Raw genomic sequence first — 18,241 nt, forward strand, 5'->3', positions numbered from 1 at the left:
TTTGCTTTAATGCAGCAGATGTCTTATGGTCATTGAGAGTGGTACGTGTTACTGGGTACAGACCAGCAGTGAAAGTGTTAATGTTATTAATACTTTTGTTGCCACAGTTTACATCAAAAGAATGTTATAAAATCTTTACGTTATATACTGCAGAACTTTGCAGTCAAAGTAATGGATTTTGTAGTTAATTGTAAAGAAAGTGAAATACAGTAGAACCCCTCGTATCCTATCTCGGCATAACCCACTCCTAGGGATATCCAACCTGGAGTCCGACTATTTGTTCAGACTTTTAGGATTTTCTTCAATTAGTTATTGTATACAGTACGTTATATACTTTCATTAATATTAAACTCTAAATATTACTTCACTAATACTGTGTACACTTATATATTATTATATGAGTGGTTGTTGTCAAGTACTTAAAGACTTTTGCCTTGGAAAAGAGGGTTTTACTCCTTGGGTTATCCGTCAATTTGCCATTCTGACCACGGCCCAGTCCCATCATGGTCTTCTATGAGGAGTTCTACTGTACGTTAAAGTTATTTATTTCTACTGTATTTATTTTAGAAGTAGAAAAATTGAAATATTCATCCAAAAATCCCTTTGAGGTTTAAAGTTTTTTTTATGTATAGAAACAAAAGAAGAGTTCAATAAAACTTTTTAAGTGTTCATAAGATTTTTTTGGGAAAATAATAATGAATAATGATACAGGTGGTGGACAGGGACCGAGGATGATAACATCTCGAGTGATTACTCAAGCTGAGGGTGCTAAGCAGAATGTGGTGATACTACAGAAGGGTGGAGGTGGACACAGAGCTCTCACTCTAACTAACACTAATAAGGTATGGGTGGATCAAGTTAAATACTCCAATAAGTAAAATTAAGTATGTAAAGTTCTGATTATCCCAAGTTAACCCTTTTAATCCCGGTCATTACATTAAGTGATGTCCCAAGAATTTCAAGCCATTTTTTGACAAAATGTATTAGTTTTGTAAATAACTCATAACTAGGCTATTTTTTAGTTATTAAGCTCATATTTTTTTGTTTCACTTCTTATTAAATGTAGTTTACAGAAATATTGAAGAATTAAATATGTAATGTTTTGAAAATTATTTTTTTTAATATTTATATATAAAAATAAATAAAAATTGTAAAATTTCAAGTTTGTTGATGAAAACCATATAGCTAAACGAAAATTTGACACACAGATATCTATTTATTTTATATTAAATTTAATTCTTAATTTAAGGAAACAAAACTTTAGGCCTACTATATTTACAAATCGAGTAACATCAATTTTTGTAAAGACGCGTCATTTTTCTTTTTTGCCATTTCTGAGCAAGTAAATGTAACACGAGTTTAGAAATTCCTAATACTTTACATTAAACCAAAGTTATTTCTGATAAAATTGTTAAAACTGTTTATACCATATATTTTTAAAAATACAATAAATCTTTTAAATTTATATCAATTGAAAAGCTTTTCAGAAATGTCAAGATAGCTTCACTCAAATCGTCGTCTCTGCCCACATCTATGCCACTTGCATTTAAGTTAGTAATTGGTGTGTTTTTGCTAGCGGGAGACTTTCAACGATTCATTTTAATCATTTTCAAATCGAATAAAAACAAACTAAAATTTAACTCCTGTACCTTATACCGTTTTAACCTAAAAACATAAAGCAAAGTGGAATATTCACATTGTAGTATAATACAGCTGTCAGTACTGTGAGCAGTCAGCTGACATGAATATCAATTTCTAAATTACAGATGAAAAAATACGAAGTCAAAGCTTTACGAACTAACAATATTTTGATGCAATACATCTTTGCACGCAAGTCTGTGGGATTTCAAAGCATTTGGTAAAATGGGTGGCCAATAAAATAATAAAAACTGCACTGCCACACTATACGGACATCGAGAGTTGACCCTATGTCTATGACGTCCGTATAATACGGACGTCAGGGTTAAAAGGGTTAATATAGAAACTTGTCCAAAGTGAAACTTGCAAGCTCCCTACTTTACAAATATTAAATAGACCCCCGGGGATTCAAACCTGTATGTACAAGAAATTGTATTATATTTTATTTGCGCTTATTATGTTTTATTTAAAACATACAAAAGGTTAATTACTTTTAGGTTAATTAAGCTTATTAAACCTGTGTAGTTTTATAATTCATCACACAGTTGAGGCAAGAAACAAGAAATAAGATTTATTCTAAGAACTGACAAGCAGTTTCCAGAAACTTAATCTTTAATACTCACAGAAACTGCTTATTTATTTATTCATTGAATAATTATTGTTCTCACTGCCTTTTTCTTTTCTAATCCAAAATCCTACTTTTATGTAAGTGCGGTACTGTTCAGTTTATAGCTAACTATTTGTACCCTAAGTATTTTTTTTCTCAATTACACTCTAACCTTGTGTAGTATGTGAAATATATAAGTAAAAACCATGTCCAACTGGCAAGCAACTTGTGGTAAATACAAGTTTTTTTGTAGGATTTCATGCAGAAGTTGATAACCAAAAAGTGTGTTGTAATCCAGTCATCAAAGACTGTTCCAAAGAACATATCACCAAAACCTACACCTCAAGCTTCTACATCCAATGCTGTAAGTAGATGTATCACATAGAATATAGTTCACAATTAGTTTGGCAGGTGATATTTTGTCCAGGATATTTTTTGCAAAATTGACTATATATTTTCCAGTCTTCCTCAATGTGTTAGGGAGTTGATTTTTCCTAAGAGACAATTGGAAATGGTGAGAGGTTTTATTTCATTGGGTTACGCACGTAAAGTTATTTAAGTATATTAGACGTACTTAGTTTCTTCTAATGATGGGCAGATCCAAAATTTTTAAACCTCCAATCTGATTCCAAATTTTAAAATATGGATTCCCTATCCTCAAATTTTGAATCTTAACTGTTAAAGCGATGAAGGAAATTTGGCCTGGGTTCAATTAGCCATTTAATAAACGGAAATAAGAAAATACATTCTCCCATGTATATATATCGTATATATCCCATGCTATAAGGGTTAATAGCTTTTTTTAGTCTAAGTTAGATTTGAATAAATCATCACTAAACCAATTTCTGCCATTCTTAAACCTTTTTAAGGCTCTGCATAGTAAAACAAAAGTTATCAAAAAAATACTGCTTTTAAAAATTAAATTAGAGGTGTAGAGAAGTAGCTACATTTTAAGAACCCTGTCATATTCTTACTGTAATTTAAGTTGATAGATTATAAAATGGGTTTCCCGAATGTATGTATTTAACCTAAAAAAGATATGTAGAGAAAATTGTAATATGTATTTTGAAATTTAAATGTTTGAAAAAACCACCATATAACTGCTAAAATTACGAGATAAACAAAAATTAGCAATAGTCTGCTTAGAGTCAAACAGCTGACATCTGAGCATAAACACAGCGGACACACAACGATGCTCTACGGTTTATTCCCACACAAAGTACGAAAAAAACACGTTTTATATTAGTACATTGCATACTGCCCATCAGTATTGTCAGCGAGTAAATGAGTAAGTTATACTTACAATGTTGCAGGAACTTTAACATAAAATACAAATTTATAATTACATATTACTTATAAAATTATTTATATGTTATTTCATTACTTATCTATATCAAGTTCAGTCTACCGCAATAAGTACTGCGTAGCCGATGAATAACATTACACAATGCATGGGAGAAGTGTGACTATTGACCTTAACCTATTTTTTGAAGTGATTTGGATTTTGTTTACGACACAATTTGTGCAGACCATTGATCTGCAACATTATTGATTTAAAAACATATTTTGAAATTCTTGGAACATATGTGACTTCAGCCTAAAAATTATTGACCAAGTAGGAAATCTTGATCTTGTTGATGCATTTTAGACTAACATTTAGTAATTTAATGTAAATATGAGTTTTAGACATTAATGTAATAATTTCAAACACATTATAAACCTCTTCAAATTTTATATTGTAGTAGTTGAAATGGTTCATAATGTATTTAAATGTAATGTAATGTATTTATTGGACATATAACATGCATCCAGGGTTATTATGACATACAGTTGTTGTTCAATTCAGATGGTCTCTTTAAAAAAAGAACAAACAATTTTTAATAACAGATATGCATTATATTTTAAATGAATAAAATGTATATTGAGGGGGGCCAGGAAGACTAAAGAGGATATATTTTTGAGTATGTTGTGAGATAGGAACAGATTTTGAGAGTCTAAATTTAATAGTGTTATTTATATGCTAGTACAAATAAAGCAGAGTTTATACTATGAAGTTTGGCTCTGAAATTTGTTATAAGTAGGAAGAGAACAATAACAGTGAGTGGCTTATTCAAATGGCTTTTCACAGTTTTACTAAATTTAAGACATAATTTTGAATTCCCTCCATGATTCCTCATAAATCTCTTTAGACATTAAAACATAGATATTAAAATACCAGATAAGCTTTATTTTATTTAATTTTTTTTGTTATAACAGAGCAATGTTGTGGTGCTTGACCTCAGCCAGGAACAATTTCGCCAGAACTTGAGCACCACAACGATAGCAGAAATACTGCAGGCGTCTGGCATCATGACATCCTCTGCCGCCCACACGCTGCCAACCTCCACACCACGCTACTCCTCAGTCTCAGGTAACGTCAGGGTAAATCCAGCAGGGTTCGGCTGGTTTATATCTTCCAGTTGAACCCACACTGGGCACAGCAAAAGCCAATGTGTCACTTAAATCTGGGCAACCTTATGGATGTCCAGGAGCAGCACATCACTAACTGCAAATATCGAGATTCTGGGGTGCAAGGATAATTCGATGGGTCTAGTCTACTGCGGGAGATGACTGTTGGAGTTGGTGGAGTTTCGTTCCCTAAATATCAGAGGTTCTTGCTAGCCTCAAGAAGGGTGTGCCACCCTCTGCTTGCTTTGACTGGAGAGGCTGCTTCAAAGCTGGCTTTCCCTTCTTCCGGGGGGACATGACTGAGATTAGTGCCCTAATTCTTCCTCATGGATCTCGATAGGAGGCGGCCCCTCCCCCCTAACCTTACCCATCCTGAATATCCTGTCATTCCGGAAGCAGCGCAAAGGTCCTTATAGGAGTATAAGCTTTTTGTCCTAAGAGAACAAAACAGGGTAGTTAATGTCAGAACATGAGCACTACAATAGGTATCTGGCATAACACCCTCTGCAGTCCACATGCTGCCAACCTCTACGTCTTGCAACTCCCCAGTCTTTATGTATGGTTGTATAAATTTATTCTAATTTAATTTGGTCTAGGAACCAGTAATATCCTTATGAATAGGTTGAGGGTTTCAGTTAGTATTATGATAATTGTATAATGGAATGTAAATATTAATGTAACTTCAATTCTCAGTATTGATTGACTTCATCAGTATTTCTTATGCATGTAGTTAGGAGCGATCTTCTCTATAGTACATGACAATTTACTGGAAGGGGAACCACTAAAAGTAAGGGATATCCATACAAATTCTTGCCAAATTTTACCGCATGAAAATCGATCTATTTGTTCTTATACACTAAGGTTCAATCTAGTTGAAAATGAATCAGTAAACTTGCCATTTTTATTATTTAATTGTCAGTACTTACTCATTTGATATAGCACCAGTGTTTTTTAACAGCTCCAGACCCTAATATTCTCCAAGCAAGCAAGACCCTGTCTCTGGAGGAAGTGACACTTTCGGACAACCAGTCAGAGTCCATTGTCACGCTTGGTAAGTATTTCTTTACCTTCATACTCCAAAAAATTGTTGTATCATATAAAGGCTCTATATCCAAATAACGTCAAATATTATTGTTATCTCAAGTATTGTTTAGCAGATTACCACAAAATAATATTACAAAAGGTATTGGTTTTCATTTGATTACAAAACGTCTCATGGCTTCAAAACATTGTTCTGATGAAACTACAAAAATGTAAATAACTATAAAACTACCAACAATTTGATAGTCGTATATTAATAGGTGTTTCTTGTTGAATATGACCTCCCGGGTCATCTTTTCAACACTTGGTCCTCAACTTATGGGACATCTGTATATACTGATCTACTATATGAATTATAAGTGTAGCTCCATTTCATCTTCTGATTCGTGCAGTGTCTGAAATCTGACACTGTCACAGACTTCACGCCTTAAATTCAGAGTCCCCATCTGTTTGATCCAAGAACTGGCAATCGACATTATACTGTCAAGCGGAATCAATTTTGTTGTGACAATCGACATTATAATGGCAATTTGATATGCACTCGTTTTGACAGTTCATATAGTACCAACCACTATTTATATACCATTTCAAACAAAAAGAATTGCTTATTTCAGTGGTGAAATGTGTTTTGCTGTTTTAGCAACACTGATGTGACAATGACGTCATAAAACTCTCCAGAACGACTGTCTTTATCTAGCCATTTTGATGGTGGTGCCTGTTTGTTGTTTTCGTGTTTAGATTTAGTCACAAACGGTATTTATTTCGTGATAGACTGTTAATTACTTATAAACGAGTTTATTTTGGATCTTTTTAAATCAACGTGTAGTGTTTTTGTTAGTTATTTCATGTGATAAACCTAGGTCAATCTATTTTATTGTGCAGTGCACTGAAAGTGTTTTGGAGCTCAATATTAGTGATGTATCATGGGTATGGTTTACTATGTTGGTTTCCAGCTTTTTTTTAGGCTCTTATTTCAATAAGGTCCCATAATTTTATTTTTCTGATTGGTTGTTTGACGTTAAAGAACTTGTTGACCTGTCAGGCTGAGACAACCTAGGTCTTGACATGGAGACATCTAAGTTTCTTCCATATATTCTTAAACTAGATAACATTATGAATAAATTGGCCATCTCAGATTCTAAGATTTATTACACTATTACACTTCCCCTGGTACTTCCCACCACTTTTCAAAAATAAAAAATTGTAGTAATTTATTATGTCATAATGCATATAATTCTCTAAATTTTGGTTTAGTTCGTAAACATTAAGACATGTAAGAATCATATTTTTTTGTAAATTGATTGAAAATAATTGTACCCATAGTAACAAATTTAGCCTTACGTGTACTATTTGTGGTTTTTAGAATATATTTAAGTTTTCTTCAAGAGGACCTGAATACCATTATATATTTTCTGAAACTACATCAAATGAATAACAAATTGCCTCTGTTAGATTCTAGTATTTGCTATATCATCTCACTTTACACAAAGTGCATTCCCACGACTTTTCAGAAATTAATAAAATAAAAAAAATTATAGTTCAAAATTTCTAGTACAATAAATAGTCAACTAAAGCCTTTTAAATCTTTTTGTTTCATTATTTATGCATAATTTTGTATACCATTTTATTTTTACATTCCTCTGAAAAAATGGTATTACACTTGTAGGTCTATAATATAAATATAGTTTTTACAAAATGTTTGTTGTACGGGAACAAAACAATCATAAATGACGTGGAAACTGTGGGAAAATGGCCACCAGTTCCTGGGTTAAAGAGATCCCAAGAAGTCGACGACGAAGACGTTCTTAACGAGTTCTTTGCATCGTTTCGATATCAGAGACACCTAGACTACAAAAGAGTTGTCTGGTTACACAGCAGCCATCCAGTGTAATCTATATGAAGATGTGTTCTCATTGCCTCATCAGGTGCACTATTGAGAGCACTACGATGTGATAGACACAATCTCAAAGCACACGGAGCAACTGAGTTTTCTGCACATAATGTAGCTATCTATGGTAGGAAGGGTTGATTCGATGCAAATGATAAGTTTAGCTCCATTTCACCTATGGACATCTTCATCGTCTACTTTTTGGGATCTCTTAAATCGTCCGACAGACTTTTTGAGACTCTTTGGGGACGCCGGATTCCAGAAGTCTAGTCTGTGGCAGTGTCAGAATGACACACTGCAAGAAGCGGAAGATGAATCCTTTCTGATATACTAGTTGTTAAGTAGTCGACTGTGTTGACAGGAGAAAATGACATATCATATTTTCCTCACCTTGTCACAGATGAGGCTGTAGAACTGCTTGGTGACGGTGTGGATCAGTCAGACATGGTGATGGAGGCAGAGTTACTGAGTGACAACACACAGCTACAGTCTGCTCAGCTCGACTCTTCACAGGCAATACAGATGGCTGTGGCTGATTCTCCAGATCAAATATTCACCATTAGTCCAGGTAGTTTTAGCAGGGTTACTGCTCATGATTAGCATTAGACATATTGGTCAAGGAATTTTTGCTGAAATTTGGCCAATTATTGAGGCGTTATATTACATTTAGGTACTACTGATTATCAGTGTATAGTTGTATAATATTAGTATCCTTTGCTGTCTACTATGACTTTATGTAAAATTTTCTTTTTACCCATTTTCGTTCTTCAAAGAGGTCATGCCTCTGTATTTGCTATTGTAATTACATATTTTTGAGTTGTAAGATGTATTTTTTATTCAGTTTAAAGTGAAACTGTCGCCTAAGAGTATTTTAATTTTATATTTTCACCTATTTTCATAATTTTGTCAGATTATGCCAGTACATAAGCAGATTGACATACCTCAAAAAATTTCCCTTATACTCATTTTCTGACTCAGGACCCTACTATAGGACAAAATTAAAGGCCAATCCCCTTTTTAGCATTATTATGCCCGTCCTCATGAGCTACTGGCCTGTGTGAGCATCTTATCAAACTGAATAAGTAGAACGGTTGGTACAGTACAACAAGGTCTATTCTACTAATAAAAAGTGCAACAGTTGCAGACTATGCTAAGCACATAGTCAATAAGTTGCGCAAGTTTTGTGTCCAAAAGTAAAAATTGCTAGTCTAAACGGCGCAAGAGCTCTTGCGAGCATTGTCACAATCAGTGTCGGACAGTTGTACACGAGAATTGGAGCAGTGTGGGACAGTAAAACTGTCTAGTGTAAATAGATCCAAGAGCAATGTCACGACGTGTCGGAAAGTTGTTGAAGAGCAGTATCGGACACTAAAATTTCCATTCTAAACATTGTCAAAATATTACTGTCATGTGCGAACAGACTTCCGCAACAACCAGCGATGCAGCATTGTATGCATGTGTATTTGTTTCAAAATAATGTGTTTATAGCATATATATTTTACATTCATATATATTTATAAATTAATGTTTGTCTGTATGCCGTTTATAGAATCTGTAAGACATACGTAATTATTTGTAAAATAAAATTCATAGAATCAATGGACAGATAGTTGCAGGAAAGGAAGTCTTGTATTACAATTCGATACAAACATCCTCCGGATGTAAGTGGATACGCACATCCGCCCAGACACCGATGATGAACAAACAGGAAATGCTTGGTTAGCAGCGGAAATGCTTATATATAAAAAAAACCGTGCGACGATGTAAGGGGCAGCCATGCTGATATGAAAAATTGGTACTCACCAATTATGATGAAGAGATTTGGCAGAGGCGTGGTCATGAGCTGGCGGGAGAAGAACATCAAAACTGAAAACAAGGAGGAAAGGAAAAAGTCGAGGACGGGAATTCGAAAAGCGACGTTCGGGAGTACTAGTGCTTGTGTTCGTGTGTGGAAAAATATCTCTAGGCGTAATAAGTGTGAAGTGGAATAAAATGTAAGTAATTTTAGGAACTTAGTATATATCAGGATTCATTAATCATTTACAATTCCATATCTATTTAAATGTTCACAATTTCAAAAATGTAAATTCATGTAAATGTTTAGCTATTTTAAAAGAAAGTATTTCACGTTAGTCCATGAACTCATAATTATTGCAACACTACAAAATTACTAGTAAATGTTATAATGAATTAAATTAAAAATAAATTGTAATGAATAATTTAATATTAAATATGTCTTCAAAGTATTAAGGTATTAAAATTTGTGCTTAATATGTTGGTTGACGCAATCAATTGTTAATTAAAATTTTTAATCAATTTAATGAGATGTTGTCACAAATAAAATACGTGTTGGTTCATTTGAGGGTATGGTACTGCCAATATAACCTATTATTAAATCCTCTCACAGCAACCCTTGCTCATAATATGTCACAACCTTAATCTTAAACTAAACCAAACTTAAAAACCTTACAAATCGTAAACTATTTGACGATCATTATAAAAACATGTTTATGTATTTTTTCATGGAGAAGGTTTATATGTATACCCAGTGATGTAACTCACCACCAGGCGGCGTTGCAAAACATAAAAGTTTTCAAAGCACCTGCACATTATAAATTGCAATTACAAGACAGTTACGTATATTAAATAGCCAAACACTATTTGAAGGGGCTAAGTTATTATGTGTAAATTTGTTTTTAAATAAATGTCTGGTTGAACTTAAAGCTTGAATGTTAAACCGCTTTATAATAAAGTACATGTACGTGTACAATGGTTATAAACATACACTTTTGACAGATTTTCTTGATTGTTGCAATAAGACAAACTACATCGGCATTGGAAATATAATTCACTTGAACCAGAAGTGCTCATACACGGGCAAAGCTTACGAAAAGCGTACAAAGCCGCGGGAAACAGCTAGTGTGAAAATAGATGTGTTAAGCTGATTTAATTTAAATTCATGGACAATGCTGATACTTGTCTATTGGATGTGTAGAGGAGCTGGCTGCTGGAGACATCACGTTTATGACTGACAAGTCTTTAGCGATGGAGCCAGTTACCAGTCAGATTGTGATCGAAACCCTTTCCACTCAGGTGAGGCAATCACTTTAATTTCTATTTTTGTTAGGACACAGTACATACAAATCTTCTAACTAAAGGTTATAGTCAGTTTATTTATTTATAGTGTTTGTCTTCTTTAAATTAAATCACAAGAAATCAGTATCCCAAAGTTTTGAGATCTGCAATCTGATCTGTTCCTCAGATGGATAACTAATGCAACTACAAACTAGGTTAAAATTAACAGATCATACCGGAGCATTGTGACACGCATAAGTCAGGAATCACAACCACCATGTTGTGTCAACTTCATGCACTAAACTGTAGAACATGGACTTAATAAACACAACACTAATAGTATTGCAATTGAACTATAGAATACAGGTCACAATAGGTATGCACTGATCGACCAACCACTGAAAACTGACCTGAGGCCAATAGTGAATGGCAATCATTTCGGCAAGGACAATCTGGCGGTAAATCAGGAAACGGTGTTGGTCCTTTTTATTTTATTATTTGTCCATTCTAGATGAACTTCTCAAAGCCAGACTGTGACTCTGCATTGTTTGATTAGAAATATGTTTCATACTTTAGGTTTTCTTGTTAATTAATCTTTCAGAATTGGCAACCAAAGTGGCCCAATTTCAACCAATGGTTGACTGACTAGTTGGTCCACTGATTTAATGTAAGAAGCCTCGACTAATTTCCTTTTAAAGAAATGATGTTCCCAGTGTATTATGTAGGCTTCATCCCAATTCATAGGATGATCTTGCGCAATTTTTTACTTTTCTGTTAGCACGTCCTTTCTTGCGTTTTTTAATCCTAACGTCTAGTGGTATTTTGTCTCACCTATGTATTTGCCATTACGTTTTATAAAGTAAACAGTTTTTGGAATCCGTGTTAAAATTTTAAAATTTGGATTTTACGAGACTTTGCTCAAGAGTTTTGTATGTTTTAAATGCTGTTCTGATAGTGTACCTTCTACATACACTTTTAATTTTCTTCGTTAATTCTGGTGGATGAGGGATTGACATAAACGCAGATTTATCTCTATTTTGATACCGACTCGGGAATGATTCTTTTGTTTCATAGTTGTTTATTACTGACTAAGGGTATCCATTCATTCCAAGATCTGATTCAACTTTCTTAATTTCCTCTTTCAATGTATTTTTATTTGTGCATAAATAAGCCCTATCAGACACCGAGTAGGCCACACCTTCTTTGACAGCTTTTAATAGTTTGATTGGTGTAGTCTTAAAGACATCTCTAACTGTACCCACACATCCAAAAAAGGATGCTTGTTTCACACTTCCACTTCCATTGTGAGACGGATGGAGAAATACTATTAATGTGATTAAAAAAATCCTTCAATCTAGTGTCTCCACGAGGAAAAACAACAACAGGTATCATCCACTTATCTCCATCAAATGTTTGGTTAATCTAAGCTAAAGCCAAAGATTTTTGCTCAAATTCTTCCATAAGTATAATGGTAAAAATAGTTGACAGTGAAGAAACAATTGTCATTCTTAACAGTAAATTTAACCTTCTAACTCCAAGTAATGACATTGAGTGCTAAGTTCTAGAAGTTCCATGATTGCTGGAACAGGAAGTTTAGTATTTTTATTTAATATTTAGTGTTCTTTGAGATGGAATTCAATGACTCCTCCGTTTTGATCAGTGTTAGGGATTTTGTCTTTCCTATAAAATTCTTAGAATCTTTATTAAAAGAGACAGGTTTTCCTACCAATGATATTAAATTGCCCAAAAGGACAATTTCCTGCAAGGTGAATCGTGAGATCTATTTACTGGCCGGAGAATGTATGCTGTTTTTTGGATTTTGGGAAGACAATACATATCAAGGATATTGTAATGGTTGGTGAGAGATAAGATCCTAGTTAATTTTTAGAAGTTTTTTATGTTCACTAATTTACATTCAAAGGAGTCAGTTGGGTCTTATGTATAACTGTATATTTTCCAGTATTTAAAGTTTATGCTAGTTACATGGTAATATTGTTTTATTTTCTTCATCCTCCATACAACCCTTTTTGTAGTTACGAAATGTTAATGGACTATTAATGTAAAATCTTGACATTACATTAAATTAATATTAGTTTTTATTTCTTAATTTCTCGAGCTTTTATATGATGAATTAAGTTTCAATGTGCAGATTTAAAATGTATATGGTTTCAATGATAAATAATAATTCTTTTGAATTGTTGCTGTAGATTTGCCCAGTATCAGAAAGTGCCTCTACATTTCCCCTGTACAGAGAAGGTGCAGTCACAATTCAACACAGTAATACAGGTACGACTCCTCTTATTATTGTGATGAATAATAATATAACAGTCTTATTATTGTTCATAATTTGTGAAAAATGGCTAATATTTACTTATATCTTCTTAATTTTTTTGTTTAAATTTCACTTAAAAATTGTTAAAAAGAAATTAAATTGAACTGTAGAACATGTCAACTTACCAGCAAGAATGGCTAATAGCAGCAATCTGCTCTCAACTTGCCTCCTGTGTGAGCTGTCATAATTGTCTGTGTTACGTCTTTCCCAAAGCTACTTAACACTCAAACAATTTTCCACATTTTAACGCAATTGACAATAACTTTTATGCCACTATCATTGAAACCATCTGAATCAAACGTTTTATCGCTATAAAGATAACTTACACAACTTGTGAGAGGCTTGGACCTCCAGCTTTTTTCTACAAAAATAATTCTGTGCAAATGAGTTATAATATTTGGTAACTTTTGTACAAAGGATTAGAAGTTTACTTTGTTCCATGGTCTCGGCGCCATGTAATTTCCATTGAGTGAGTGATGTTTTTCCATTCATCACCATCACTGATGGCCCAAGACATAAGTATCAGACTGTTGGGAAACAAAGAATAGTTTCTAACCTTATTCAAACAACCATGTAAATTCTTTTTTGCTATTAGCATTAATAGTTAAAGTATCGTAGAAACTAAGTTTAAAATTTGGGATAGCTAATGGAGTTTGACCAGTACCAACTCCAGAGGTCGTGACCTTGGAAACAGCACTTTTATACTGAGCACTGAGTTCGTTCAGGCAGTCCTTAATTCACAATCACAATTCTTTATTGACAGAAGACAAATACAAACTTTGTATAGTAATCGTCATAACTCTATAACTATCGTGTAACTCTATAGATTTACCAATAAATTATGTTAATGTTTAAAATTATTTTATTTAAACAATTGTTGTACCTAGTAAAAAAACAAGATCTACTTCTAAAATTAACAATGTCAACATAAGAATAGACATGTCAACACCCAGTGAGAGATGCCCGATCAAATTGTATGTTCCATAAACTCGCTCACGCTATAAAACTCATTTAATATTAAATAACGCTTAAGCAATCGTTTAAAATGCAAAGCGTTCGTCTGGTTCTTTATATTATCAGGAAGTTTGTTCAAAATTCATTATTGAATAAAAAAGATTCATCAAAACTTCAAATCAGAATATTTAATTATTTATGTAGATATTTCAAATTTAGACTGGCCTCCTTTGTAATATACAAGTAATTATAAATTGCAATATTTTATGACCTAACCCTCTGTAATGTTTTGCTGCAATACTGATAAAGTTTCAACTACTTGGTTTGTAAACAAATAGTATATAGTTCACAACACTAATGATCCATGTTATGACAGCTATATCACTTTTAATTCAAATGACCTCAGTCAATGTGAGATGAAATTCACTGGAATTGTATTTTCATAATAATAGTCTAGACCAAACGTCTCGGAAATTGAGGTTTAAGAATGATTGAGTCATCCTAGTCTAGACTGAAATACTCAATTACTATATCACTGTACTGAGGACTTATGATAAACTAGGATATTCATTTGTATTACTTAATTAAATGTTTGTCATTATTTTTTTTATTTTTCAGTATTATAAATTAAAAACATTATTAATCACATTTTGATTCTTTTGGATTACTTTCAAAATAAACTAATAATTTCAAATTGATTTTATACTTGGAATTTTATTGATTTTTGTTTTTGGTTCATGGCCAGTTTATATTTTTAATATTTGTCTAGTAACTAAAAAATATGGTACTATACCGTGTCAAACAATTCCAAAATATTGTAGATGTTTCAGTACAGTTGTTCAATCATCAGGTGGTTAAAATGCTCCATGTGGGATTTCAAGTAAAAACATTTTTAACTCACACAAAATACAAACAATAAAATAAATAAGAACACAAGACATACAGACGCCTACTGCGCACACACGGTCACAATCGGCGGGCAGTAGAAAGGTTGTAGCATGCAGCTGGTACGTCATTCCTCTTCCTGGTGCATTCTTGTCTTGTGTCCAGTCCTTTCTAACTATGGTGATGACATTTATAATATCTAGTTTTCCAACAAAGTTATAAATTTATCAATTCCCTTTTTACTTCTATATTAATATAAATTATGTATCTGTTACACAATTTCAATGTCTATTTAATGTAAACTTAAGGTGTCATATATGTAGCGACTGTTCCATAATTATAATACCTGTTTAGACATGCCGACCAACATGTGTCTGGAGGAGTATTCGTCACAGCAGATGGAGAACCAAAGCTTGAATTAGAGTTGAGAAATGGTACTTGATTTAAATTTTGCCTTGAATAATATAGTTAAGGTTAAGAGAATTTAATAGTGTGTTGTAAGTTTATGTACATAACCTGTTATTGCGATGTGCTGTGTTAAAGGGGTTGTAAGATTCAATTACCAATCTTAAGTTATTGGAAATCTGTAATAGCTTTGATATTACAAGAAAAATTATTCCTTTGTTTTACTATGGTATTTTGATGTATTCTATTCTTACTAACATTAAGTTTATTTCTATTTTATCGCTTTATTCATATCATATTTAGATTTGAATATTGATACAATTAATTCTTGAGACATTAGTTTATTATTTTTAATTTATGACCACTGGTTAAATTAGCCTTGCATTTGTTTTAAAGAGTATTGTAAATTTTAGTTGTGTGATTTTTAACTATGCAAACTAGTTTTGTTTCTCTCATTTACCGATAAATATATACTTAAATTAATACAGTGGATGTGAAATTATGAAAAATACTGTTTATAATTTTAAATATCACATCTGAATCCAGCATTAAAATGTTCTCAAATGCTGAAAAAAATTAAAATTAGCTGTATGAGATGACAGTAAATTTGTATAGTACAAGTCTTCTTCCCTTACTGATTGTATTTTTTATTTTATGCAGTATGTAATTAGAATACCAACAGTTTTCACTGTGTGGTTAAAGATTTCAATTTGTATTCTTTTAAACCGTATTGTATTTAATACTTATACCAGCATTGTACATTCTACGTACAATATTAATTATTTTCTTTTATTATGTAAGTACTTAACAGTATTTATTGTATTCAGGAGACTGGAATATTTCATGCATTGTATACTAAACACTTTAATTTGAAATGTGTTCCTTGAATAAAATGTTATTATTTATTTCTAGTCTTATTTCATTGTGTTGTCTAATTTCAAATAATTACCTCCTCCCCATTCTCCTTTTTAGTTTTCTGCTTAATTAAGATACCATTAACTTCTTAAAACATTGAGTGAACCTTAATACATTTTGTAATCAAAAGGCCTTGATCACAGAAGACAACATTTCATGAGTAAATTGTGCTCATTGGTTTTACAGCTGACATTTCTTAACCAAACTTTTTAAGAAGGTAATACTGTTAAAAATATGTTTTGTTTATACAAAGGTCTTTTTCAGCCTCCAATCTAACGCCATGACGGCCAGATAATTGGCAGGTCTACAATCAATCGATTTCTTTGGATTTCTACACCATTCACGTTCAACACCATCACTCATAATGTTTTCTCTGTAAACAATGCACATTCTCTGATGGATTTCTGCTGCACTATTCCGTTCTGCTTGCAGAAAATTAATAGAACTCCTCAATTCTCATTTCACAGGAGAATCAATGAATCAAACTCCTCAATTCTCATTTCACGGGAGAATCAATGAATCAAACTCCTCAGTTCACATTTCACGGGAGATCAATGAATCAAACTCCTCAATTCACATTTTACGGGAGAATGAATGAATCAAACTCTTCAATTCACATTTCGCAGGAGAATCGATGAATAAAACTCTAATTCAAATTTCACGGGAGAATCAATGCCATGTGTATGAGACTGCAGCTTGGCACAAACTAGCTACTTAAACTCGGCAGTGACAAATGTTCTAGGAGTTTGCATAATTACAGAGCTACAATGTAAAGGCAGCTTTTCTAACAATGGGATGAAATGTAACCTACCCAGATGTTGAGAACATTCCCATGACCTTAAAACCAGCAGGTAGCAAAGTGGTGGTGCAGTCAGCTTTCAGTTGCAATTTTTTAAACATACAATGATTACAGTCCTTTAACTCTTCAACAGATTAATAATTTTTTCTTACCAATAGGCTAGTGTAGGGATTGGCATCTAACATTTAACATTGTTTTAGAATCAAGCATGTATTAATCTTTTTTATTTATTTTACATTCTCATTCAATTTTACTAATGCCTAGTGATTTTTATAATTATCCCATTGAGTGCCAAACATATCAGACTTCTTCATTCTGGGTACACTCTGAGGCTTGTATACCCAGAAATTGTGAAGGGCTTTGGAGCAAATTCATAATGATGTCAAAAATATCATACTTATCATTACATAGTTTAAAAGTATGATAAACATCTATGTTTGTACAGGGTGGGTGAAAAAAGTCCATACCCACTGCTTGTTAAATGAAAAATAACTGCTGGAGTTAGATAAAGAATCAACTGTTTGGTATAAGATAATATTATTTCAACTTAAGGATCAGGCAGCCCGGTGTGGAGGGTCTGTGGATCTGGCGGAAGACAGGGTGGCGTGGAAGAGGCTCATAGACGAGGCAAAGAATCGACTGAGATTTGTTACGCCCCGGCAGTAAGTAAGTAAGTAAGGATCAGGCATCCAAAACGTCTTGTGTGCATCCCATCTTAGTCAAAGCACGATTGTATTTATTTGGCGCTATGTTCGTTCATTCATCTGGTGTGATTGCTGTAAAGGAAGCACAAACTGCTTCCATCAGCTGATCATTTATAGTGTATAGATGTTTCTACACCTCATATTTAATAATACCCCAGAGTGTAAGCCAGGGGCATTATCTGATCCTCAACCAATCCAGTAGTTTGGAAAAACTTCATTAAGGCGACCTCAAACTGTCAATGCAAAATGTGGCAGAGCACAGTCCTGTTAGAAAGTCACGGTTTCCATTAATCCTCTCGCTCTCAGTTGTGGGAACCACTCGTTCCGCATTCTCAGATTCGTTTTCCAAGTTCAGACCCATCAAAAAAATAAGGCCAAACAGATGTATACCTCCCCAAAATCATAAGTGGTGGATTGTTCTAAATTTCCTCATAAAAGTGTGGATTTTCTTTTGCCCAAAAATAAATGTTTCTACCACAGGTGCTTCGTTAAATTACACATTCATCAGAGAACAAGGCGTTACATTTGTTTGTTCCTGTACGAAAATGCT

At 33.1% G+C, this 18,241-nt stretch overlaps 1 protein-coding gene across 2 annotated transcripts in view; it reads left to right on the top strand.

Annotated features, from left to right (window-relative positions):
• LOC124364602 (flocculation protein FLO11-like) overlaps positions 1-16,178 on the top strand; it is a 36,085-nt gene extending 19,907 nt beyond the window's left edge. For both annotated transcript variants that reach the window (XM_046820197.1, XM_046820198.1), the window contains 8 exons: positions 712-842; positions 2,499-2,609; positions 4,502-4,655; positions 5,652-5,744; positions 8,023-8,190; positions 10,618-10,715; positions 12,905-12,983; positions 15,223-16,178. In XM_046820197.1, the coding sequence (XP_046676153.1) occupies positions 712-842; positions 2,499-2,609; positions 4,502-4,655; positions 5,652-5,744; positions 8,023-8,190; positions 10,618-10,715; positions 12,905-12,983; positions 15,223-15,290 (902 nt within the window). In that variant the 3' untranslated portion in view covers positions 15,291-16,178. The remainder of the gene's footprint in view (positions 1-711; positions 843-2,498; positions 2,610-4,501; positions 4,656-5,651; positions 5,745-8,022; positions 8,191-10,617; positions 10,716-12,904; positions 12,984-15,222) is intronic.
• Positions 16,179-18,241: the final 2,063 nt, after the last annotated feature.

This window comes from Homalodisca vitripennis, chromosome 6 (assembly GCF_021130785.1).
Source record: "Homalodisca vitripennis isolate AUS2020 chromosome 6, UT_GWSS_2.1, whole genome shotgun sequence".
In the NCBI taxonomy this organism is placed as follows: Eukaryota; Metazoa; Arthropoda; class Insecta; order Hemiptera; family Cicadellidae; genus Homalodisca; species Homalodisca vitripennis.